The 23,702-nt window shown below is 53.7% G+C and overlaps 2 protein-coding genes across 7 annotated transcripts; one reads left to right on the forward strand and one right to left on the reverse strand.

Annotated features, from left to right (window-relative positions):
* Positions 1–22: 22 nt before the first annotated feature.
* Positions 23–20,312, forward strand: ATG4B (autophagy related 4B cysteine peptidase). Of its 6 annotated transcripts, none has more exons than XR_009819537.1 (15): positions 23–102; positions 3,232–3,330; positions 3,831–3,902; positions 5,982–6,080; positions 6,641–6,742; positions 7,478–7,550; positions 8,496–8,575; positions 11,808–11,986; positions 12,929–13,007; positions 13,740–13,885; positions 14,486–14,542; positions 14,819–14,912; positions 16,083–17,480; positions 18,042–18,227; positions 19,310–20,312. XR_009819537.1 is itself a non-coding variant. In XM_062005958.1 (13 exons), the coding sequence occupies exons 1-13, from the start codon at positions 93–95 to the stop codon at positions 16,154–16,156; spliced, it is 1,164 nt and encodes a 387-aa protein (XP_061861942.1). In that variant the 5' UTR covers positions 23–92; the 3' UTR covers positions 16,157–17,867. The 6 variants fall into 6 exon arrangements, 1 of the variants encoding a protein (XP_061861942.1); XR_009819539.1 differs by having other exon boundaries at positions 18,042–18,220; XR_009819538.1 differs by having other exon boundaries at positions 16,083–17,310.
* Positions 19,820–23,670, reverse strand: DTYMK (deoxythymidylate kinase). Its single transcript, XM_062005960.1, has 5 exons — positions 23,541–23,670; positions 22,510–22,618; positions 21,716–21,806; positions 20,698–20,895; positions 19,820–20,273 (listed from the first exon to the last, which is right to left on the reverse strand). The coding sequence occupies exons 1-5, from the start codon at positions 23,668–23,670 to the stop codon at positions 20,163–20,165; spliced, it is 639 nt and encodes a 212-aa protein (XP_061861944.1). The 3' UTR covers positions 19,820–20,162.
* Positions 23,671–23,702: the final 32 nt, after the last annotated feature.

Genomic DNA, 23,702 nt, shown 5'->3' on the forward strand with positions numbered 1-23,702 from the left:
CTGCCATTGGGCGGCCGTGGCAGCAGCGCTGCGCCGGGGCGTGTGCGTCGGCGGGGACGGCAGCGGCCGCAGCCCTCGGCGGGGCCGCCGCCATGGACGCAGGTGGGTGGCGGGGCGGCCCTTCCCTCCCTTCCCTCCCCGTGCCGTGCCGTGGTGGGGGCAGCGCGGTCGCTTTCCCCCTGCCGAGCCCGCGGCCCGGCGGCCGTTGGAGGCGTGCGGCTTCCCAGGGCGGCCCGGCGCGGCGCGGCCTACGCCCGGTGCTCTGAGGCGCCTCAGGAGAAGCCGCCGCTCCCCGTCCCGGCAGCCCTGCGGGAGCCTCAGCGGCGGTGCGGGGAAGGCGGCGGCTCCGTTACCGGCTGTGTTCACCGCCGCAGCCCGCCCCGCAGGAGCAGAGCCCGTCCTGCCCTTCCTGGCCGTGGCTCCCCGGCAGCTGCGAGCGCTCCCGCGTTACCGGGCGGCCGGGCCCGGAGGGGGGTGCTCGGCGAGCGTCCGGGTCCCTGCGCGGAGCTGACGCCGGCGGCCCCGTGCCCTGCGCCGCGTTCCACCGGCCCTGCGCCGCCCGCGGCCGGGGCGAGGGAGCGGGACCGGCGTCCCGCCCGCGCCGCGCCTCGCAGCCGCCTGCCGCGGGGATGCTGTTTCCATACAGGGAGAGAGGAAACAAAGCAGCGCGTTGGCGCTTGGGTTGGGACGCGCTTCCTTCGAGCCTTGGCGTAGTAACAGCTTTCACCCACCCTCGGCGAAGCTGAGCGCCGTTCCGGAACGAGGAGCCCGGCTGTGTGTGCGGCGGGGGTCGGCAGCTCCCCTCCCTCCCGGCTGCTGCCTGGGCTCGCTTTTGGCCTCGGAGCAGGCGTTGCTGTGGTCGGTGTAGGCTGGTTGATGGCGTCCTGTCTCTCTGCCTAGGGGGAGGCCTGGCACATCGTTGCATCCCACCCCGCGTGCCTCAGAGGAAAACGTGTTCCACTCAACTTACACAACCTGAGCCTGCAGATGCTTTTTCTTTCCCTGAGCGTTCCAAGGCAGATGAAGGGAAGAAAAACCTTACTGCCGTGGGTATCGGGGCTGTCTGTCTGCTGTGACAACAGGAGGAGAGCCTCTGGGCTTTAGAGGAACGAGTGCTCAAGCCCCTTCACCTCCAGCTCTAGTCCTCAGGCAGCTGGAAACCTGAGGGGCAGACTTTGAACTGTTTGCTCTGGGCCACTCTCCAGTGGAGTGACTCTCTTCCCTGGCTTGTCTCCCTCCTAGTTTCTTCTTGTTGGTTGGATAATCTGGATTTGTCTTGTTTGGAAGAGCTTAGGGGAAAGAAAGGATTTAATCTTTCTTCTGTAAAGGCCAGAAATAAGGGCTCAGGCTGTTCTTTGGATGTCTGTTTTCTGGGCGTTTGTCAGCAGTGAGCTTGCTAGCACAACAAAACGCCTTCTCTTCTCCACTCTCTGTGGAAATATTCTCCATCCAGTGGTGTTCCTCCTCTCTCCTCTGCCTGGGGTGATGTACTGCTGTCAACTGAGGGAGATGATCACCCGTGCCATTTCTGACTCTTGTGTGGATGTTGACTGGGGAGGGGAGATGTCTCTCAGCCGTTGCAGGTGCTGCCTGAGGAGCAGTGTCAGAGGGAGAGGCCTCTGGAGCCTGGGGGAAACCCGAGAAGTGATGTGGGCAGGGAGGCATTGCAAAGCCTGCTTTTCTATCAGTGTCATGCTCCAAATCTCTGCTTTGTTTTTTTTTTGTATAAGCCATTTCTTGACAAAACCTCTAAGCTCTGTGGGCAAAGCGTACCCCAGGTGGCTACTGCTGGAGTGCTCATCGGCTCTTACGCTGAGCACACCACAGCGACAGTCGCTGGCCAGCTCTCAAATAGGGTTTTCACTGTGGTTTGTGTTTCCCAAAGTGGATGGAAAACCAAATAGCTTTGGTAAAGCAGATCAAGTCAGTGGCAGTCAAGGGTCTGATACCTGTTTTAAGCACGGTGTCTTGCCTTCGGTGTATTTGCAGCCTGCCATCCCCAGTCCAGGTCTGCATCCCGATGCCTGCCTGTCCTTCTCTGTCTGTCTGGGAGCTCATTGCAGATTGAGACAACCTTTTCAGCTTGGCTTTTTCATTGTACAGCTGAAGAGTGTAAAAGGGAGGCAAGGTTTCACCCTGAAGCCTGACTCTAAGTGTCCAGACGCTTTCCTCCTGGTCTGACGAGACGAACCCGCATGTGCTGGTGTTTAGTGGGCTGGTGTGGAAGGTGGCTGCCAGGGGGGGCACGTGCTGGGTGCCTGGAGGCCTGGCTCCCTGTGCTGCACACAAGGCAGGCTCTTGTGCCCTGGCTGCTTCTCCTACAACCAGGCACATCTGACCACAAACACAAAAGCAGACAAGAACTCAAACGTTCGGGCTTCTGACTGGTGTTTAATGAAGCCAGTCAAGCTAAAACTCCCCCTAGGGTGTTTAATCGAGGGGGTTTCTGCAGTGGCACGTCCAGAGCTTTGCCCTTTCTGTCAGGGCTTTCTCTAGGGAGGGTGTGGGTGAGAAGGGACACTGCAGCAGCCCCCGTGGAAGGTGTGTGCCCATGGAATGGAGATCCAGCCACCCTCTCTCTCTCCTCAGCCACGGCCCGCCCAGGCCTCTGGACAGGGAGGCTGCCCTGCTGAGGGTTTGCTCCCCAGGGCTGCTGCTCTTGGCTTTTTAACTCTAAATCCCCTGTGCACAGAGAGGAGTCGAACTGTTGTGTTTGTATGCTCAGACACTCTTCAGAGGCTGCTGCTCTCCTGCCCAGGGTGCTCAGAGGTCGGGATGTAAAATGGATGGAGGGCTTCTTGCAGGTGAAATCTTGGAGTGCTGCCTGAGAGGTTTGCTGATGTGACCCAGCTCTTGCAGCACTGGAAGGAGCCTCTCAAGCAGATTTTCTGCATGGGGAAGTTCCAGTTGTATTTGTTTTCAGACTGTTGCATTTTACCTTCTTGACTGTTTCCTGCACTGGGCAGGAAACCTGGAGCTGCCCTCACCTGGAAATCCCTCTGCTTTTGGGCTCGTGAGGTTGCCAGGGTGAGGCAGGGCTGTGGCAGCTCTCTGTGCCTCCCGGAGCTCGTGGTTGCAGGGGAAGCTGTTCCATTTCTTGCCAGCTAGAGCTGAGTGCCCTGGCAGTGTAAGTTACTGGGCCACAGCAGCTCTGATTCTGTAGTTTGGTATGGTTTGTCAAACACAAGGAAAAGCTGTGAAAGGCTTGTGATTTCCTGTTTCTCTTTCTAGCTACTCTCACCTACGACACTCTCAGGTTCGAATATGAAGACTTCCCTGAGACCAAAGAACCCGTTTGGATCCTCGGCCGCAGATACAGTGTTTTCACAGGTACTTCACTGCCCAAAGCAACGTGCTCTAACCCTCCAGAGGACTTTGTTAGTGCTGCACCCTGCCTTCTGAGCAGCAAGGTGACTGCAAGCCTTATGAGCAGCCTGCAGAGTGTGTCTGATTGCTGGCAAAGCATGCAACGCTGCTGTCTGTCTCTGGCCATCTCTACATACTCTGGAATGGGTTTGGGCAGAGATTTACCACGTGGTAGCTTTTGACACTCATGTCAGGAGGCCAGGATGGTGGAGGCAGGGAGATGGTTTGCTGCTTTATAGTTTACCTGTAGCCATAGTGTCTTTGGTTCTATTGCAGCTATTTCAGGGGAAAGAAACACAGTTTCTCTGCACAGCGAGACTGTCCTGTTCCTCGGGCAGGTTTTGCCTCTCTGGGCATGCAGAGCGTGAGGAGCAGAGCGCTGCTGTGGTTGGGGAAAGGCAGTGGGAGGTGGGTTGAGCTGTGTTATCCTCACATGTGTGTCTTTCCATGCTGAACATTTGCAGAGAAAGATGAGATCCTGTTGGATGTGACCTCTCGCCTCTGGTTCACCTACAGGAAGAACTTCCCCGCTATTGGTATGTGCTGTGGCCGAGTCAAAGCACCTCCTGGAAGTGCTGATAATCTGGGATCTAATGAAACAGTCCCCACAAGTGTAACATTGTGTTAATAAGAGCCTGAAATGCGTTTCATTCGATTGCCAGGAGAGACTTTTTGTTTATCTGGTGGTGAGGATTCCTCATCCCCTTGAGCACGAGGTGTAACAGGGATTTTTAAGGACATAGGGATTGAGTTTGGACGCCTAACCCTAGAAACAACCTTTCTCTGAGCAGCTTGGGAAGGGTTTTGTGCTTCATGTTCATTAGCTCCTGCATAAGTCTAATGGCAAATAATGTTTAATTATGATCTGAGGCTTGAAGTGGATTCAAGTGATGAAAGCCAGAGGTATGATGCAGAAATTACTGCCTTTGTGCCTCTGCTCTAGACCATGTGTTGGCTTTTTGGTTAGTTGTGGGGGGAAGGGCTTAAATGCCTCAAAGGGGCTCTTACAGGAACTGAGGTAATGTGAGGGATGCTCCCCAGTGAACTCCAAGGAGATTGTCTTGGATCCTGAAGGTGTTCTGCATGGGCTCTGCTGCTATTTGGTTTTGTGCACTGAGTGGAAGGAGCCCCATCAGTGTCATCCCCAGTGGGTAATGGGGAAAAGGGCTCAGATTTGGAAAGGAGGCTGTTTGGGCACCCAGGCCTTCTGGCTTCTCTTGTTCTTTCCCTTCTGGGAAACTCTTTGCCTTTAACAAGCTATGAGACATCTGTGGTGCAGTTTAATCCCTTTAAACTCAGGTTTGTGAGCCACAGTTAAACACAGTTGACCTGCTTCTGCAGGGGGTTTGGACTGGATGCTCTCTGAAGGTCCCTTCCAACCCCACCATTCTATGATTCTACGTGTTTGCAGTGGATGGGTTACTGGTGTTTAACTGTGGCTCACCAACACAACTCCCCTTCCTATGGCAATTATTAAAGGACAGGAGTGAAACAATCCCGCTTTCTGAGTCATTTCCTACTTACAGTATAGGTATGATTTGCATCTCATTTCCTTTTCCAGTCTTTTTCTCCCAGTCATCCCTTTTGCTGGTGGCCACTTCCCTCTGGGCTTGCCCCCTGAGACGTGCAAGCCCCTCAGAGGGCAGCTAATGGGGTAAAGCATTCTTGCTGTACCACAGACTGAATTCTGGTACAGACTGCTGGCAAAACCATGGAAGGTGGCTCCTGAGCATCCAGAAGCTGATTAAATAGTTCTCTTGGGTGCTTTTTCTGCCTATGCTTTTTGTGCAGAGGAGGTGCACAGGGTGGAAGGAAGGAAGCAAAGAAACTTCTGCTGAAACTCAAGCCGACCACGTGCTTGTGAGGCAGCTCCCTGGCTGTGGGAACGCTACACGTGTTATCTGTGAACCTTGTAATCACAGCCAGAGCTTCAGTGGAGGAGCAGCAGCAGCTTCCTTTTGAAGTTCTGTCAAGGAAATACTTCCAGCCTTGAGGCCTCTGTCTCAGCCTTTCCAGCACTGAGCTAATGTCCAGCTGCTTCTCCAGGGTTATGTAGGATGTGGGTTTTTTTCCTTGCTGGGGTGGTTGGGATTGGTTGGGTTGGGGTTTTTTTTTCGCTTGTGAGGCTTTTTTGGCCTAACTAATGTTCAGTTTGGAATCTTGGCCAGTCATAGCTGCTTATGATGTGGAAATTCCTTGGGCCTGATTTGATTTGCACGATGAGCTGCCTTTTCACAGTGAGGACTGCAAGAAGTTGCCTGTAACAAGCACTCTGTGTAGAAATGGGTCTGTGACTTGGGCTGGGGGCCTGCAGCTGGGCTCAAGGGCTGTTGTGCTCCTGATACATTCAGCTCTCTTTCTGGTTGATTTCCTTTTGAAGGTTCTTGTCCCTGTTCAGTTAATGTTGGAGACTTTTGTTTGTTCTTTTGAAGTTACTTGGGTAACTACATTTTGTTTCTCAGCCTTGGGTGTGTTGACCTAAGGCAGTCCTTATTCCCTGCCTGATTTCTTGGCTGAACCTGCTGCCCCTGCAGTCTCCCAGGGCTTTCATTTCTTTTCCCTCTTGGCACTGTTCAGTTTGTCACATCATGTTTATTGTCTGTGCTCATTTACAGGAGGAACCGGTCCCACGTCTGACACTGGCTGGGGCTGTATGTTGCGGTGTGGCCAGATGATCTTTGCTCAGGCCTTGGTCTGCAGACATTTGGGAAGAGGTAACCAGTGCACAGCCATCCTGACTTCCAGGGCCATGTGCTCCTGGCAAGCACAGTCCCTGTAAGGGCAGCAGATAACAAGGGCACAGTATAGTAGAGAGTAGTCTCCTGTTCTTGAGCTCAGCCCGTGCTTGGTCTGTACACAGCCATACCAAAACAGGGGTTTTGACAGTTGCTGATGGCCTTTGGATTTGTGTGGGATGATTTTTGTAGTGAGCTCAGCTGTTTTTTTTCCCAGGACACGTAGCTCATGCCTGTCAGTGAGAAGCTGTAATCCTGTTTCCCATCTGTGGGACAGAGATACAGCTTTGGGTTTCTGGTGGGCTTCTTTGTTGATTTGCTTTTCCGTGGCTGTTATTCCTGTATCCCATATGTGGGAACACTTCCTTTTCTTTTATAATCCATCCTTTAGCACTGGGAATACTCCAGGTGTCTGCTGATAAGACAGTGACATGAAAATGGGGTGTTGGTTGGTGCAGGGGGAAGAGAATTGTTGCTTGCAGCCTCTAGTTGCAAATAAATGTTTTCTTTTGTTTCATGTATTCCCTTCTCTGTCTTAGACTGGAGGTGGATAAAAGGAAAGAGGCAGATGGATAATTACTTCAGTGTTCTTAATGCCTTCATTGACAAAAAAGACAGCTACTACTCCATTCACCAGATAGGTAAGAGCCTGGGTGCTGATGAAGATGCTCAATCTGAGTTTCCTGTGAGTGCAGAACACCGCTCCCTGTTTGTTTACTTGCTTTGCCAAGAAAGCCCCCAAGGAGCAGGTCAGGCAGTGTGTGTTTTCTGATGGGATGTAAAACTACCACTCTTTATCAGGGATCATGATGGTTTTTGTCTTCTTGAGTCCACTGAGGCCATGGGGTTTGCCTGGTGCTTTAGGTTCTGCTCGGCACCACTTCCCATCTGCTGGCTAGCCAAGGTGAGAGGAGTGCATGTGGCTGCTCTTCTCACCAGGAGCTTGTCATACGACTCGGTTGATGAGCCAGAAAATCCTCAGAAGTAGCAAATGGACTGAGGAAGGATCTCCCTGTGATAGAAACTCCCCTGGCAGATGAGAGAAGCAGCCTGTGCCAGATTTACTATAGGGTGTCAGGGCACCTATAGCTTCAGCAAACAGAACTTCAGAGTACAGGAGTGGACTGGTAATGAAACACTCAAGTAAAATGTCCTCTGAGGCAGCTTTGCCTTTCAAACCTCAGTTACTGCATTTTGGGGGAAAGATTGGCTTTACAGTCCTTCAGGATATGCTTCTCTCTCCCTGTGAAAGGGGCTGACTCCAAAAAAGCCATTTCCAAGTGAGGTTTCTCCCCTGTTAAATAGAAACTGTAGGAAGGGACAGAGTGTGGGTGAAATTATTTGCTCAACTGTTTTGTTTTCTTCTTGTGATGCAGCCCAGATGGGAGTTGGAGAGGGAAAGTCCATAGGCCAGTGGTACGGACCAAACACGGTCGCACAAGTGCTCAAGTAAGTGCTGTGGTTCTCCTTTCTGTCTTCTGATAGAAAAGGTTTCTGCCCATGGACTGAACTGCAGCTGTTCTGTTCTGGTGCTGTTAGCAGGAGGCCTGCTTGGGCAGGACCTTGAAAGGAGCCCTTCTGTCACTCAGGTGCTGGCAGGTTGTGAGAGAAAACGTCTTTCAAATTGAGCACAACCCCCAGAAAATCTCTCTCCACATCCCACAAGTGACGTGCTTGCCCCTAGGACTGAGTGCAGTACTGTGCAGCAGGGCAGGAGCAATTGTCAGAGTAGCTGCCTCTGACTTGCCTCTCCTGGCTCATTGTTATGAGAGAGCAGCCAGCCACTGAATCAGTAATGCAGGAGCAGAGGGAAGCATCTGCTGCCTGGGTCCCGTGGTGATCAGAGTGGTGCTGGAGTGTGGGCTGCCTTTAGTAACCGGGACATGGTGTGTTTTGAGAAACATTCCACCTCCTGCCACCCTTTTCCCCTCACACTGATGAGATGAGCAGGTAGCTCCAAGGAACAGGCTAGGGTTGCCTAAAAACAGCTTTCCGAGGTCAGGCCGTGTGCTGAGTTAGGGCAGGACCTGGCATGGGGTGATCAGGAGATACGTACAGAAAGGAAAAGGGATCTTTATTTTCCATTATTATCTGGTTTTTAAGCTGTTTCACTTTCTGGTAACCAGATTTGGGTTGGAGAGTATGTCAGGGCTCTTGCCCTTAGGAACTGCTGAGGGACAAATTCCCAGGGGTGGGCTCATTTACAGTCTTGTTTATTCTTCTGGCCACAATAACTACTGGCAATAAAATCCAATCCATATCTAAAAGCATACTTTGCAGCATGATTGAGGAAAGGCAAACTCCCCTCCTGCAGCTTCTCCCCTCCCTGACACCACCATCTTTGTCTTGTAACTGTAACTAATCCTTGCTTGCCCTTTTCAAATTTTCCTGCAGAAAACTTGCCACTTTTGATACCTGGAGTTCCCTGGCAGTGCACATAGCCATGGACAACACCGTGGTGATGGAGGAAATCAGTAAGTGGCACACGGTGTGGCGTTTCCTCTGGCAGCAAGAAGCCAGAAGCAGGCTGGGGGGCACTACACATGCATGAAGGAAATGTTCAGTTTTAAAGCTGTGGCCAAGCTTGCTAAAGCTAGTTGAGAATTGCTATTCTAGGGCTTTTTGCTTCATCTGATACAGCCTCTGGCTTGGCACTGTGGCTCCTGGAGCTGGAGAGAAGGTCTGCTGCCCTTCACACAATAGATGGGAGCTGCTTGGAGAGTGGAGTCAAACTTGACACTGGCCATGGGTAGTGTGCAGTAAATGGCTGTGTTATCTGTCATGTGATAGGGCAGGAATGTCCCTGCTGTTAGGCACAGTAAGAAAACTAGAACAGATTGCTGAAGAGGACAACCAGTGAAATTGGTGACTGGGGAGAAATGAGTCCCTCTCTGAAGTGAATCTCTCGCTGTCTTTTAAGGAGTGTGCACTGGTTGTGGGCTTTTGTTTTGGGGGAGGAGAGCTGTGAGTGGAGGTGGGGTTTGTTTTAGTGCATCCTGACACTAGGATGGCTCTGGAGGCTGAGCAGCAGTGCAGTGTGTTTGTTCCTAGCATGCTCAGGCTGCAGCGTTGTAGTTGCCGTGGTCCTGCCTGCAGCAGTCCTCCCCTCGTGGGTTTTGGACCGACTGGTGAGGCACCAGCGGGTTTTACACTGACAGGTGAGGCAGTGCACTGCAGGGGCTTCTGCCAGGTTGCTGCTCAGAAACAGCAGGTTGAGCTGCCATGGGCACTGGAGCTGGTGCAGGGTTACAGGCCAGACTGTGGCAGGCGGCGCTGAGGCTGCTGTGGAGCCAGGATCAATTAACAGGCCGTTTGTCCCTAGGCAGTTGCTTTGCAAAGTCACACCTCTTGCCAGGTAGTGGCAGTTGAGAGGCCAGGAAATGTCAGATCTGATTGAGAAGGGCCTGCCTAACCTTAGGCACACGCGGCCCTCTGAAGGTATGTGCTGATCCTCTTGGCTTAAACAAGGGCCAGCATGCAAACAGAAATTGGATTTATCTTTCATTTTTAGCCTGGAAACATTACTTGTAGGACTGAAGTGTGCTGGCTGCCAGGCTCAGGTGTGCTGCAGGCTCTGGGCTGTGTGACCCTGACGGTTCAGCACTGACACTGCTTTGAGTTACCATGTCCGTACAGCTTGTAGTGTGCAGGGGGTGTTTGTTCATTGTGCTCAAATGTGGGTCACAGTGCACTTGTGCAGGGCCTGAAAGCCACTGTATGAGTGATCCTCTAGGTGTGTGGTAGATACCTTGTGCCCCCAACACCTGTTGGTAGTGAAGCACTCTGAAATTAATGCAGTTTCATACATCAGTCACTAACCCTGCTCAGCCAGCCTAAGGGTCATAGGAAAAGCCTTTTGCTACAGGAGTAGCAAAGAAGTATCCATCTTCATCCCTTCAGAATCAGCCTGTTGGGGCTCCTAATTGGGTGTTCTCTGTGTCAGAAAGGTGTGGGAGTCAGTAGAGCCAGTACTTGGCAGCGGCAGCTGCAGCAGGACAGTTGATCTGTCACATCTGTTGGGAGTATGTGTGCAGCAAATGGTTTGGCTCCAGTTGGGAAGCTTTAGGCAGGTTCTGCTGTGCTGTGGCACTGTAGCCCTGCAAAGCCTGCCAAGGGAGCAAGGGGAACTTAGTCTGGGCCGAGCTCCCTACTGCTTAAACCTGGCTTAAACATGTCCCTGTCTTCGATGCCTTCGGTGACAGCCCTGGCTTGGCAGCTGGCTTCAGGTCATCCAGGCAGACAGGTTACTGCAACAAAAAAACCCCACCATGGTTTGCTGGTTTAACAGGATAAATCACTACAAATGATGATTTTCCATTTTCTCAGGACCCCCAGTGCCTACTATGTGCCTGAGATGTACACAGGCACCTTCTGCCTCCTTGAGGGACAGCATAGGGAGCAACTGCCAACTCTTCAGGGCATGTTGTCACTCAGACTGAGGCTTTAGATCAGAGTCCTACTTCTCACCTTGGGTGTAACATTCTCCTTGTTCAGCTGGGTTTGAAGCTCTTAGCAGTGAGAAACACCCTGCTGAAATGTCTGAAGGTGTTTGTTTACTTTGTGTCTCACCTGCCAGAGTGTCCTGGTGTGCAGCTCAGGCCAGCAATAAACTCAATGAGCCCCTGGCATTTTGTCTGATTGCCTTGGCTTGGTGATTAAAGTGCTGTGGGTTTCTTTGGGGATTGACTCTTTTCTTCACACACCTAACAAGTAATGTTGGCCAGTGAGACAGGTAGGCTTGGAGGTGTTTCTGCACCATAATCTGTATAACCTGGTTGCATCACAGCCTGTGTTTGCCAAGCCTGTAGAATGAGGATACACAGCACTTACGTCACACATGTGCCCCGAGGAGTTTTACTGCCCCATATCTTGCAGGCAAAGCTAATGCTGAAACTGCAGAGTTTAGTGATCATCCTGCTTTTGGGTCTCTAAAGTAGCTGCTGAATGATCCCCAATAGCATCTGTGAAGGCTTTAGTGAACTTCAGGGGAATTACAGACAGCACATTTCCATCTGGTTACAGCACTGCTTAGTTCCTGTGTTAAGTCAATACTCTCCTTATGCAGTTCAGCTGTCTTCACACCCCAGTGAACTCTTCTGGAGGTGAACACTCTGCATTTTTCTTTTTCTACTCCCCTGCTTTCTGAATGCAGGACTCTTGCCTGCCCTCCCTATCAACCCCTTCAGCCTTGCTGCCAGAGGTGGTTGTTTAGCTGCTCAGCTGCCCGAAGGATCTTGTAGGGGCCCACCTGTGGTGGCTGTGAGTACAGCATGCTTTGGCATCATCGTGGTGAATGTGCAGGTGAAAAGCTGAGCCCTACCAGGAGCCCTGTGAGGAACAGCCCTGCAGCTCTTCAGGCTTTTTTTTAAGTGCTGTAGGCTTTTAGCAAACAGCAGTTGTTGGTCAGAGCTTGAATGGAATTACTTGAGGTCTAGAAACAGAGTTTTTTGCTGATGGTTTCTGCTCATGTTTCCTTTCACAGAATCCCATGGCACGGTGGGGGCTGGAAGGGCCCTGCAGAGCTGCTCCAGCCCCTACTCAAGCAGGTTCCCCTCACTCAGGGGGCACAGGAACATGTCCAGGCGGGTTTGGGAACTTCCCCAGAAGGAGCCTCCACACCCTCCCTGGGCAGCCTGGGCTGGGACTCCCTCACCTTGAACAGCAGTGAGGTTTTTCCCCCCCTAACAGGAGTTTTTCCCTGGGCAGGGCGGCTGTGCCACTCCAGCTCGCCGTGTCCCGCCGGGGGAGCGGCTGCACTCTACAACGGGCACCCCGAGGGCGCTGGGGGCACAGACAGGCTCCCACTCTGGAAACCATTGGTGCTGCTCATACCTCTTCGCCTTGGGCTCACAGACATCAATGAAGCCTATATCGAAACCCTAAAGGTAGGCAGCCTGCAGCTGAGTTCCTGGTGTGCTGGTGCTGAAGGGCCCTGTCGTGCCATTTGCAAAAGGAAAGTGTGTTTAAGGCAGTCTTTGTCCGAGGTCAGGGTGTGGGTTCTTTCAGGCTGTAGGCAGGAGAATGTCTGGGGATTCAGTGAGGTTGGGACTTTTTTTGGTTGGTGGGTTTGGTTTGGTTGTTTTTTTACAGTCTTCCATTCACAACTTTAGTCTCAGTCCCTCTTTCTGCTTACGTGGTAGCAGCCTGCTGAAGCTTTTGTTCAGCATGGCAGCACTGTGCTTGGTGGCAACCTCCTGAGGGTAGTGCTGCCAGCTCCCTGTGGCTCTGCCCATGAAGCCTGGACTGCAGCCTGGGGCTGCCAGCAGGCAGGCAGCTGTGGGTAGGAGCATCAGGAGGCTGCAAGACTGAGGGTCTGCAGAGTACCTGCACAAGGCAGAGGGTTCCCATTGTCTTGCTCTCCGAGCTGCAGGGGTAATTGCTCCAAGCTCATGTGAAGTGACTTGCCCTTAACTCAGTAGATGGTGCCTGGATGCTGCAGGGAGACAAGGAACTTCAGCTGTTTCCTGAGCACTCATTCCCTCCCAAGCATAATGCTCCAGGGGATCCTGCCAGTGACTGCAGCAGAGCCAGGGCTTGCCCAGACTGGGTCTTGGAGTAGTGCTGCTGCTTCTGTTTCGCCCACCTATGTGTTCCTGTCAGCAGTTAAAAGTGTTTTCGAGCCACTTGTATGTTCCTTGCAGCCCTGTGTCGCAGCCTTCAGCCTTTCTCATGGAGCTTCTCTCCAGAAACGGCTGTTTCTGCTGCTAGACTTGCTGGTTTTCAGTGTCCCTGTCTTTCTTTCCCACTGCATTTCTGGATGTTTGCCTTTGTTGCCACCTGCTGTCTCACTGTCTGTCAGCTGTGTGTTTTCTGTATTGCTTTTCCAGCACTGCTTCATGATGCCCCAGTCCCTGGGAGTGATCGGAGGGAAACCAAACAGTGCTCACTACTTCATTGGCTATGTAGGTGAGTGCCCAGAGTACTGCAGAGACCTTCCAAGCATCTCCCCCAGCTAAAAAATCACTTCTGGAGCGGTACAGCTCTCCTGCTTGGTCTGTGGTGTGTGCTGCAGGGTCCTGGTTCCTGCTGGGGCTGTGGGATGCTGCTGTGGACTGAGCCTCTTTGCAAGGAACTGAGTGACGTGGCTTTAAACAGTTGCCCCAGACTTCCCCTGTGTAGCGTGAAATCCTGTCTGTGAGGAGGTGCATAGACCCCTTCCTACGTTCAGAGCTGACCTCCTTTGAGGGACTTGCCTGGATTTAACTGTCCTTTAGTTGTGCCCTTCCTGAAACCCTGCAAACTGTAGTCCTTTTGCTCTCCTCCTTCCCTCTGATGTTCTCTCTCTGCCTGAGACTTCAAGCTGGTTGTGATTTGGATTCCTGGGGCTGACTTGAGCTTACCGGGACCCTGGAAGGCACAGGCAGGAGCAGTATCCAAACAGTGCCTGTGCCTTGGTCCTGGGCTGTCGCTGTGGAGTGGCCACCCTGCTTCTGCTGGCAGCTGCCTCTTTGCCTGGATGGGAAGCATTTGGGAAAGCAGAGTGGCTGAAAGCAGGTCGTCCCTAGAGCATGGGTTCCACTGTGGGGTTACAACAGCTGTGTCATTGCCCTTCCTCCTCTTTCTATCCCATCGTTTACCTCTCAGAAGGGCAGCTTCTGCTGTGGTTCTGCCCACTGATGTCTCTTTCCTGTCTGCCAGGGGAGGAGCTCATTTACCTGGACCCCCACACCACGCAGCCTGCGGTGGAGCCCGGCGACAGCGGCTGTCTGCCCGACGAGAGCTTCCACTGCCAGCACCCTCCCTGCAGGATGAGCATCGCCGAGCTCGACCCCTCCATCGCTGTGGTGCGTTCCTGCTGCCCCCAGGGCAGCTCCCTCTGCTCACAGCTGCCCCTGTGCCCTTGGAACCAGCCATGGCAGTGGTGGTGGGTTGAGTGCCCTACGCCATGTGGCTCTGGGCAAGTGCTGCCCTGGATTTCGATGAGGCTGGTGAGGAAGCTCCTTGTGCAGGAAGTGGTTTGGTGCAGGGAAGTTCCTCCTTGTGTGGTAGATGCCATTCCTCCTGAGGGGCAGTATCCTTCTCTCAGGTTTAGTTTCAGCTTTGATTCCTGCAGATCTGAATCCATTCCTGAGTCCTTGTTATGATTGTGTGGCCTGGTTTCTGTTGAACCTGAGATACCTGCTCTTTGCTGCCATGGGGGTGGTGTCTGCCCAGCTTTCCCTCTGCAGCAGAGCAGACCATTGCCCTGGTGCTCCCAGCACATGGTCTGGTCACACCACCCTTTTGGGGAGGGTTCAGTTGAACAGGGCAGTGTAAGGCACAGGTTAAATGCAATGCAGCTGGGTGTTGTGCTCTCAGTGCTGGTTGCATTGCTTGGTGCCACCTTTAAGACTGAAATGATCGACTGACAGTACAAAAAGATACTTTATTTTCTTTTTCTTAAGGGCTTTTTCTGCAACACAGAGGAGGATTTCAATGATTGGTGCCATCAAATCAAAAAGGTTTGTGTTTACGCCCTGGGAAAGGAAAACAGGGTATGGCCTTGTTTCCAACCTGCTGCCCATCACCTCAGCAGCATGGTCCCGTTTTAAAGCATGTGGAAAGAGTTTAAACTGCCAGAGAGAGCAGAGCTCTGAGATTCAGCCGATGGTGCGAGTCAAAGGTCTGAGAAGTGATGCTTCAGCTGCAGTGAAGCAGCGGATTGTTACTAGCCCTCAAAGACGGCGAGCAGCGTGGGTGCAGGGGTTGTGTTGTGACTGCTGTGCTCTGCCCCACAGCTGTCCCTGCTGAGAGGAGCTCTGCCCATGTTCGAGCTGGTTGAACGGCAGCCGTCGCATTTCTCCAACCCCGACGTCCTCAATCTCACCCCAGGTGAGGCCAGGCGGGGGCTGAGCTCCGGGGGAACCAGTCTCTTTGCTTCTGTGGAAGCTGGGTGGAGTTGTGTGGTGTGTGACTCCTGCTGTGCTCCTGCTGCAGCTGGTGCTGGAGCTGCAGCTTTTGGCTCCACTGACCTGCTGCTTTGGCTTTCAGCTGGCGGTTGGCAGATCACAGGATGAGTCTGTGCATGGTGATGGTGATTGAGGGGAAGAAAAAACAAGTTCCAAGCCTGTCATGGCAATGTGAACCTGTGATTTGTAAGGGGATGCTTGGAGGAATCAAAAGGATCTGATGGAAAAGGCTGAAAACTGAGTTTCTAGGTAATGAAGATGGTCAAGGCCAGAGCTGGTCAAACTGCATCCAGTGTAAGGCACTGCTTCCATCTGGTGTCCCACAGACAGTGAAAAGGAAGAAGTGCTGGGCAATGTCTTGGCTGTCAGGCACTGTTAGTCCTGTGAATGACATGTACAGACACTGCAGGAGATAAAAAGCCATTGACAGCTGCTGCCAAGAAGAGAGGGTATGAGTGGACAAACTGAGGCCATCACCAGGCATTGGATTGCGTCCTGTCACTTGTATCCTGTACCCTCTGCTTCCTTCTCTCTATCCTTAGCATGGCCTTTTACAGCCTTGCTGAGCAGTCAGTGCTTCCTTCCCATCTCTCTGTCCTTAGCATGACCTTTCAGAGTCTTGCTGGGTAGCCAGTGCTTCCTTCCCACCTCCCTCTCCCCAGCATGGCCTTTCACAACCTCGTTGAGCAGTCAGTGCATCCTTCCCATCTCTCTGTCCTTAGCATGACCTTTCAGAGCCTTGCTGGGTAGCCAGTGCTTCCTTCCCACCTCCCTCTCCCCAGCATGGCCTTTCACAACCTCGTTGAGCAGTCAGTGCATCCTTCCCATCTCTCTGTCCTTAGCATGACCTTTCAGAGCCTTGCTGTGCAGCCAGTGCTTCCTTCCCACCTCCCTCTCCCCAGCATGGCCTTTCAGAGCCTCACTGAGCAGTCAGTGCTTCTTTCCCTGCTCCCTCTCCCCAGCATGGCCTTTCAGAGCCTCACTGAGCAGTCAGTGCTTCTTTCCCTGCTCCCTCTCCCCAGCATGGCCTTTCAGAGCCTCGCTGAGCAGTCGGTGTGTCCCACGGAGGTAGCGCTTCCCTTCTCTCTTGCAGACTCCTCCGACGCCGACAGATTGGAAAGGTTCTTTGACTCAGAAGACGAAGACTTTGAAATCCTGTCCCTTTGAAAACCAATAGGAAACTGACTCTGCAAATTTGTGTTCTGTGTGGGGAGAAGGGGGGGGGAGGGAAGCTCCTTGGAGAGCCTGGGGCTACCGGTTTTCATAGGCGCTTGCTGCCATCCCCGCCTCCTGTCCATCCTGTGCAGCCCCTGAGCGCAGCGCAGTCTGCAGAGGCACGAGGAACCACGTGGGTGTTACAGCCTTTCTGGCCAGAGTCAGAATTCCTCAGCAGAAAACAGCTGCTGGAAGTGGATGCAGTGGTGCTTAGGAGTTCAAAGCCTATCTGTTACACCAGCGGGTCAGTTGGCCTTCTGGGGGAGGCACAGCGGTCGTTAGAGCACTAAATCCTTACCTGGGGACTCCCCTCTGAAGCTTAAGTAGCGCCACCCGGCATTTAGCAGGTGAGATGCACAGTTAATTCCTTCAGCAGCTTCTCTTCTCTGTGGCCACCTCAGACTGCAGCTCCCAGTGCAGATGAACAGCAGAGAAACAGCATCCCTGCAGCTGGCTGGGCTTCGCTGCGGCACCCTGCTCACGCTCTGCAGCACGCGGCGCCTCCCCGCGGGCACAGGGCCCTCTCCTGCTCACACCCCGTCAGAAGGAAGTTCAGGGAACTTGGAGGTGGCTGGTGACTGAGGAAGCAAGAGGCTGGGGAAGGTGGAGCAGAGCCGTGCTGCTGGGGAGGAGCGTCTTCATCTTGGTGTAGTGACAGCAGGAAGAGCAGGAGGGCAACAGAAAACGCGTCAGTCGGGACCAGGCGCTGTGCTTCTACAGTGGATTCATCTCTGCAGCAGGTGTCTTCAGGAGAGCTGCTTCGAGCAGAGAACTGGACTCCATAGCCCTGTCCCCAGCTGGAAGAGGCCACAGGACACCCCAGCTGTGCCAGTGGTGTGTGTGCATGCTGGGGCCTTTGCCCAGCCTGGGGTTAACTTGAGGGGTTAATCCCGTCAGCACCAAAACCGTGAGCTGTGGCACTCCTCAAGGTGCACTCTGTGGGTTGCTCAGCAGTTCCTCCAAGTGAGGAACTGTTAGAAGTGTTGCTCCTGTTAGACATTCCCTTTCCAAGTCAGAAGAGGTGCCTGAAGGTGAGGAGGCTTCCTGTCTGAATCAGCTTCTCTCCTGTGTCCTGCCCGCTCCCCCTCGCTGCAGAGCACACAAAGGTACTCTAGGAGCCAACCCCCTGAAACCCCGTTCAAGTAACCACCCCAAAGAGGGCAGGAAAGGCAGAATGCCTTGAGAAGGTCCAGTTGTACTTGAAAGTTGCTCTTGAAGTTGCTCTTTTAAGATGATGGCTCTGCCTGGGGCTCTTCTCCACAGAATTCAGTGAAAGGTAAACTGTGAGGAGAGTTGTCTTAATGCCAACTGCAGCAGAAGCTGCTGAAGTAGTTTCCTTAATGTCTGCAGACTGCAAACCTTCACAAGGCTTGGTTTTGAACATTTAGGGTTTTGTGCCTGAGGGTGGTGACAGCTGGCTAGAAATGGCCCCTTCCCCTCGCCCCACGACTGACCTCCTGAGGCTCTAACTGTCCCTGTGCTACCCAACAGCAGAGGCTTGAACTGGGAACCACGATGCTTCTGTCACTAAATTATTATTTGCTGCTTTTTGCCTGCTTCTCCTCTTCTCTCATGTAGTCAGGGGAAGAGGCAGCAGAGGAACTGGGGCTGTGCTCCATCCATCTGCTTTCGATTTCTATCTGAATAAACAGGTTTAAAATCTTTGCCTGTCCTGATGTTCCTGCACAGGGGTTGAAGGGGGGGAGGAGGGATCTAGTAGTGCAGGGCAGCTGGGACCTCTGGCAGAAGGACTGCAGTGGGGCAATGAAGGCAGAGGGGAGCAGAACTTGAACTGTTTGCCACACTGACTCCATCTTCATTTTGGTGCATCTGATAGAAGAGAGCACTGGCTGCTTGGGACTGCCAAGTTGATGTTCCTGCCCCAGAAGGAGAGCACTGGCTGCTTGGGACTGCCAAGGGATGTTCCTGCCCCAGAGGGAGAGCACTGGCTGCTTGGGACTGCCAAGGGATGTTCCTGCCCCAGAAGGAGAGCACTGGCTGCTGGGGACTGCCAAGGTCAGAGGTGAGCACGTGCAGACAGCTGGCACAAGAGGAAAAACCACTTCCATAGCCATTGTGCTGCTTGAACTCCAAGCAGCACAGCATCTCTCTGCTTCCAAAGCAGCATAAAGCCCCTCCAGGAGGGGATGTGTGTTTTTTTGCTGTGCTTTTGAGGCAGAGAAGGAAAACCCAAGCCACAGGCTTCAAAGTGTTTGCAGTGGCAGGTGGACAGTGAGCCTCCTTGCCTGTGAGGCTGTGCACCAGCTGTGTAACTGACAGCCTTCACAGCAGCTTCCTGTGGCTGTTTCCAGACGTTAGAGGGTGAGCACAACCCCTCCATAACTGTGTTTCTGCTTTGCTGTGCAGCAGCAGCAGCAGACAGCTGAGGGCTGTTCTGTTGCCATTGGCAGGTCTTTTTGGCTGAGGGTCACTCAGGACACATCTCCCTGTTGGTTTGTACATGAGAAGAGTCACTACTTACTTCCTGTTGTGCTTCTATGGTTAAGGCCAGCTCAGCCAGATGAGCTTGTACTTGTGTGCTAATGCAGCCCCAGGAACTGAGCTAAGCTGAGCTTTCTTAGGTCCTTAACAGGTGTCTCTAGCTTTTTAGTCAGGAGCCTAAAGTTAATATGGATTAAATGACCTCTCTGTGTAACATCATCTTCCAGCATTGCTGGAAGGGCTGGATTCAGCACTGGAGGTGCTGCCTTCCTTCACAGGGAGGGTTCCTGCTGCCAGGTGCTGTGCAGCTGCAGTGGAAGCAGTAGCTCCTTCCATTCTGCTGACACTTGGATTGGCAGTTTTACTTTATAAACATTTACCTTCCTCTCCCTGCCAGTGGATCAGGTCACTGGATCTGTCTCTCAGAGCTAGAGCAGGATTTGGCCTCTTGTCTCAGCCAGTCCAGTCCATGCTGCTGGGGGGTGAGGGAACAATGTGGCACAGAGACAGCTACCCTCCAGAACATCCCTGTATCTCAGTGCACCTTGGAAAGGCTTCAGTGTATTGCAGGTGCATTGATAGATGGTCTGTGTTGGCAGCTTGGGCCAGGTTGCATGGGCTCTGGGGAATCCTGGGTGACTCTTCCTCTGTTCTTGGCCACAGGAGTAACCAGTCTAAAATGACTTGCTGCAGAATCACTGAAGTTGGAAAACACCACAGCCACCACTGACCCATGTCCCTCAACCCCACAGCTACGTGGCTCTGGAACCCCTCCAGGGATGGGGACTCCACTCTTGGTGAAGAAATTGATCCCAATACCCAACCCTGCCCTGGGGCACCTTAAGCCAGTTCCCTCTTGTCCTTGGAGGAGAGACCCCAGGGAGCTGCAGAGAGTGACCATGTCTCCCCTCAGCCTCCCCAGGGCCCTCAGCTGCTGCTCATAAATGCCACCAGCCCTTCAAACTGGCCTTCCTGAGCCAATACATCTATTTCAGAGTCTGAGCTGCTCAGGGAACAGCTGGAGAAGGGGCTGGAATTCATCTCCATTCCCCAGCTCGAGCAAACCCTTCTCCCTGGAGTCGGTGCCTGAAACACAGCACCTTCGCCTCCCTTAAATGCTTCCACAGGATAAAGGATCACACTGAAAAAAAAATGCCCTGTGTAAAATGTTTTAAACAATATTTTATTAGTGAGTCCTCTACCAGCTGGTTCCAGCACAGGGGACACATTTACTAGAGGCAGAAGGAGCAGAACCGTGGCAGTTCCCTGACACAGGGGAGGCTGTTGCCCAGGGCCCAGCTGTACTACTGGAGCTCCTGCTCCAGGCAGGCAGGATTCTACCAGGGATTAGTTCCCTGATCATTTATAAAATACAGAAGGCAGGATGGGACCATCAGGACCATGCTGGAGCCAGCAGGATCCGTGCTTACTGGATGGTGATGCAGGGAGTCATCCCAGCTAGGAAGGGACAAGAGGTGAGTTTGTCCTTGGGTCTAAAAGCACAACCTGCATGGTTTTATTTCCAGAGTTCTCCCAAAGCTTTGTTCTGAACCTCCTGTATGGTTTTCTCTGCAATGGACTTGATTTCGCTGTGCAAGTCTTCTATGTTCTTTGAAGCATCCAGTGTCTGTTTCCAAGACAAAAAAATACAAACCCATGTCCCTCAGCCACTGTCACTGAGTAAGACTGGCCTTGCTGTTCTGTCTGCCCCCTGCTCAGTCCTGAGGCAGGGAAGGGCAGGGCTCAGTGTGTTTTGTCACCCAGCTTTGGCAGTTTGCTTTTGAGAAAGAGAATGATTTCCAGAAAGCTCTTTTGGAAAACAAACCAAACCAAAGTCTTCTCCCCCCCTACCCCAGCAGGACCCCACAGGGTCTCCTTGAACAGGGAACTGCCCTCTGCCACAGCCCACAGTGCCCTGGGCTGGCCCCCAGCGTGTCCCTCTGGCCTGCAGCAGGAAGGGGGGACACAGGGATGCCATGGGCACAGTTCAGGACCTCTCGTGAGAGAACCCACCTGGGTGTGTGGTGACCCCATTAGGGTCGTTTCCTCACCTTCCAGTTCAATGTCCCGTCCTTCATTAGATGGCAGAAGGACTCCAGAACTCTCTCTTGGAAGGAGCTGTCCTCATAACGTTCATTTCCAAAGTCCCCTCGTTTTGCTGCTTCTTCTGGGCTTAACTGGAGGAACAGAATCAGGTCTGGCTTTGGGAGGCCGATGTCAGGCTGTTTGCACCAGTCCAGGCTGAAGTTCTGTCCCAAACAAAGACACTGCGATGGGGCTGAAGGAACGTGAAGGAAAAGCAGCAGGTAGCTGGGGAGGGAGGTGGGAAAGGCACAGCCAGGAAGGAGAGGAGATGCAGCCCCAAACACGGAGCACAGGCTACAAACTGCCACGGTGATGGGATCCCCTCTGCCCACATGGGCATCTGGCCCTGGTGAGGTGAGGGGGGTTGGCGGGTGCTGCACACCTCTCCCACTCATCTGAGTCAGACACAGCTAAAGGTTTCCACCTCTCTTCTGCAGAGCCCATCAGAGCTGAATGCCAAGTTGTGTTTCGAGCCTTCATACAGCTGTGATGGTCCAAAAGCAAACTGCTCCCAAATGCCACCCCCACACAGCTGTACTGGGGGGATTTCTGAACCCACAGAGGCTCCTTTCCAACCTCAGGTGTTTCAGCCCAGACACAAGCTCTCAGATTGGAAGAGATGGATCTATGATGCTGTGGAGGGACCACTGAGCCTTGTTCACTTGCTGCTCGTCCACAGTGACAGCATCAGAGGGACCTGCCATGCTTCGAGAGGGACTGTGGGGCTCAGGAGAGGGTGCAGGGCAGGGGGCAGCCTGTCCAGGCTTGGGAAAAGTAACCCAATTAGTTTCTCTGCCCTTCCTGAGGAAGGGGCAAAGCTGGGCCAACAGACTGTGTCAGTGCCTGAGCTGAAACTTCCCTCCCTCAATTTCAACCCTTGGTTCCTGAGGAGAGGGCTGGGCCACACACACAGATGTGTCTGTCAGGCCTCTCCCTGGAGCTGCTTCCCTGAGAGGGGCAGGGGCTGCTGTGGGTCTCACTCACCTCTTTGGCACTTGTGAAGGCCACTCCAGAAAAGGCGTATCTATCAACCACAAGCGTGACCCCTTGATTGAGCTTCTCTTTCATCAATGGTCTGGAAACCACAGGGGATTAAAAAAGAAGTAAGTTCCACTGCTTTGTAGTGATACAAATGCAAGGGGTTCACCTCAAAGACAACTGGTGAAGCTCTGTGAGCTTACAGCCATCACTAACAGGGATGGGCAGCAGTGTCAAGGTGCTCATCAACAGCTGTTTGTGTTCTGCCCTCTAACAGACATGAAGCAAATATCCTTTCAAGACACCCACGTGCAGGCTGCCCCAGGGCTGGGCACTGCTTCAGGCAGCTCCAAGGCTTTCAGGTGAGATCACAGATAAGCCACATTCAGACACAAACAGCACTGTCCTCTTCCCTCTCTAAGGGGTACAGCAGGTTTGTGATACGCTCTGCCTTGGTCAGAGAGGAGTGTCATTTGCTCAGGACAATGCCACATCTTACTTCAGCTCACTCATCTGCCTTACGCTTTCCCAGCTGGCTGCAAAATGGATTTACAAGTAAAAGCAACAGCCAACACCTATTTCCCTCCTCCCCACATGGAGACTCACAGGCCAAGAGCAAGGGTGGCTGCTTAGGCCTGGATGCAGCCTCCAGGGTTTGATATGAGATGAAATCCAAAGCCATAAGAGTCCTCGTGACACTGCTTCAGACCCTGCCCTCCCACCTCCTGCACCCACTGCAAGCTGAAACCCCAGGAGGGCTCAGGGCCAGGCAACTGCAAGGTAACCAAGGTGCTGCTCACACGTGCTCCCAGCGGTTGGCTGAGAAGAGCAGGTGGATGGTGTGATCCTCCAGGTTCTTCTCCTTCAGCAGGTACGAGCTGATCAGCTGCCCGATCTCCGTGGTTCTCTCTGGGGGAAGGAGAGGGAGAAACAGCTGCCCCAAGGTGCTCTCACCCAAAGTGGGTGTCCATCTGTCCTGGGGCCTGTGTCAGTCTGAGGGTCCAGCTGTCTGCCAGGGGTGTGAGGTGTGGCACAGGTTGGAGGAGGTCAGTCTGTCGGGGGGCAGTGGAGGTTGGATGTTGCACTTAGGGAAACGGTCTAGTGGTTGATAGGGCTGGGACAAAGGCTGGACTCGATCTTAAATGGTCTCTTCTGGGTGAAATGATTCTATGACTGTGTCTGTGGTGGGTCAGTATGTCCATCAGGGGAGTGTCTCTGCTCAGGGAGGAGGTTGGCCTGCCTGGGCTGGGGGTGTGGGGTGTCTATCTGCCTGTCCCAGCTGTGAGGAGCTGGGTCAGCCCAGGGCCCTCTCCACCTGTCTGAGTCAGAGGGCGGTCACTCTGTACAGGGAGGTCACTCCGTGCAAGGGGTCTCTCTGTGCAGGGGGGATTGCTCCGTGCAGGGGTGTGGGTGTGTGCAGCAGGGTCGCTCTGTGCAGGGAGTCGCTCTGTGCAGGGGTGTGGGTGTGTGCAGCGGGGTCGCTCTGTGCAGGGAGGTAATTCCGTGCAGGGGGGACTGCTCTGCAGGGAGGACTGCTCTGTGCAGGGGTGTGGGTATGTGCAGCAGGGTCGCTCTGTGCAGGGAGGTAATTCCGTGCAGGGGGTCTCTCTGTGCAGGGGGGATCGCTCTGTGCAGGGAGGTCACTCCGTGCAAGGGGTCTCTCTGTGACGGGGTGTGGGTATGTGCAGGGGGTCGCTCTGTGCAGGGAGGTCACTCCGTGCCGGGGCAGTCACTCTGTGGCGGGCGGTGACCGGAGGGGCCGTAGGCCGCCGCGGCCCGCGCTCCCCCCACACCGCGGCCTCCCGCCCGCCCTCGGCGCGCCCCGCCGTACCCGGGAAGCGGAGGAGGTCGGCGCGGTGCCCCGCGGCCCGCAGCGCCTGCACCAGCCGCCGTCCCTGCGTGCTCTTCCCGGCGCGATCCATCCCCTCCAGCGCGATCAGCGCCCCGCGCCCCGCCGCCATGGCCCCGGCCCGGCCCCGCCCTTCCGGCGCGC

The sequence above is a fragment of the Colius striatus genome, chromosome 12, assembly GCF_028858725.1.
Source record: "Colius striatus isolate bColStr4 chromosome 12, bColStr4.1.hap1, whole genome shotgun sequence".
NCBI lineage: Eukaryota > Metazoa > Chordata > Aves > Coliiformes > Coliidae > Colius > Colius striatus.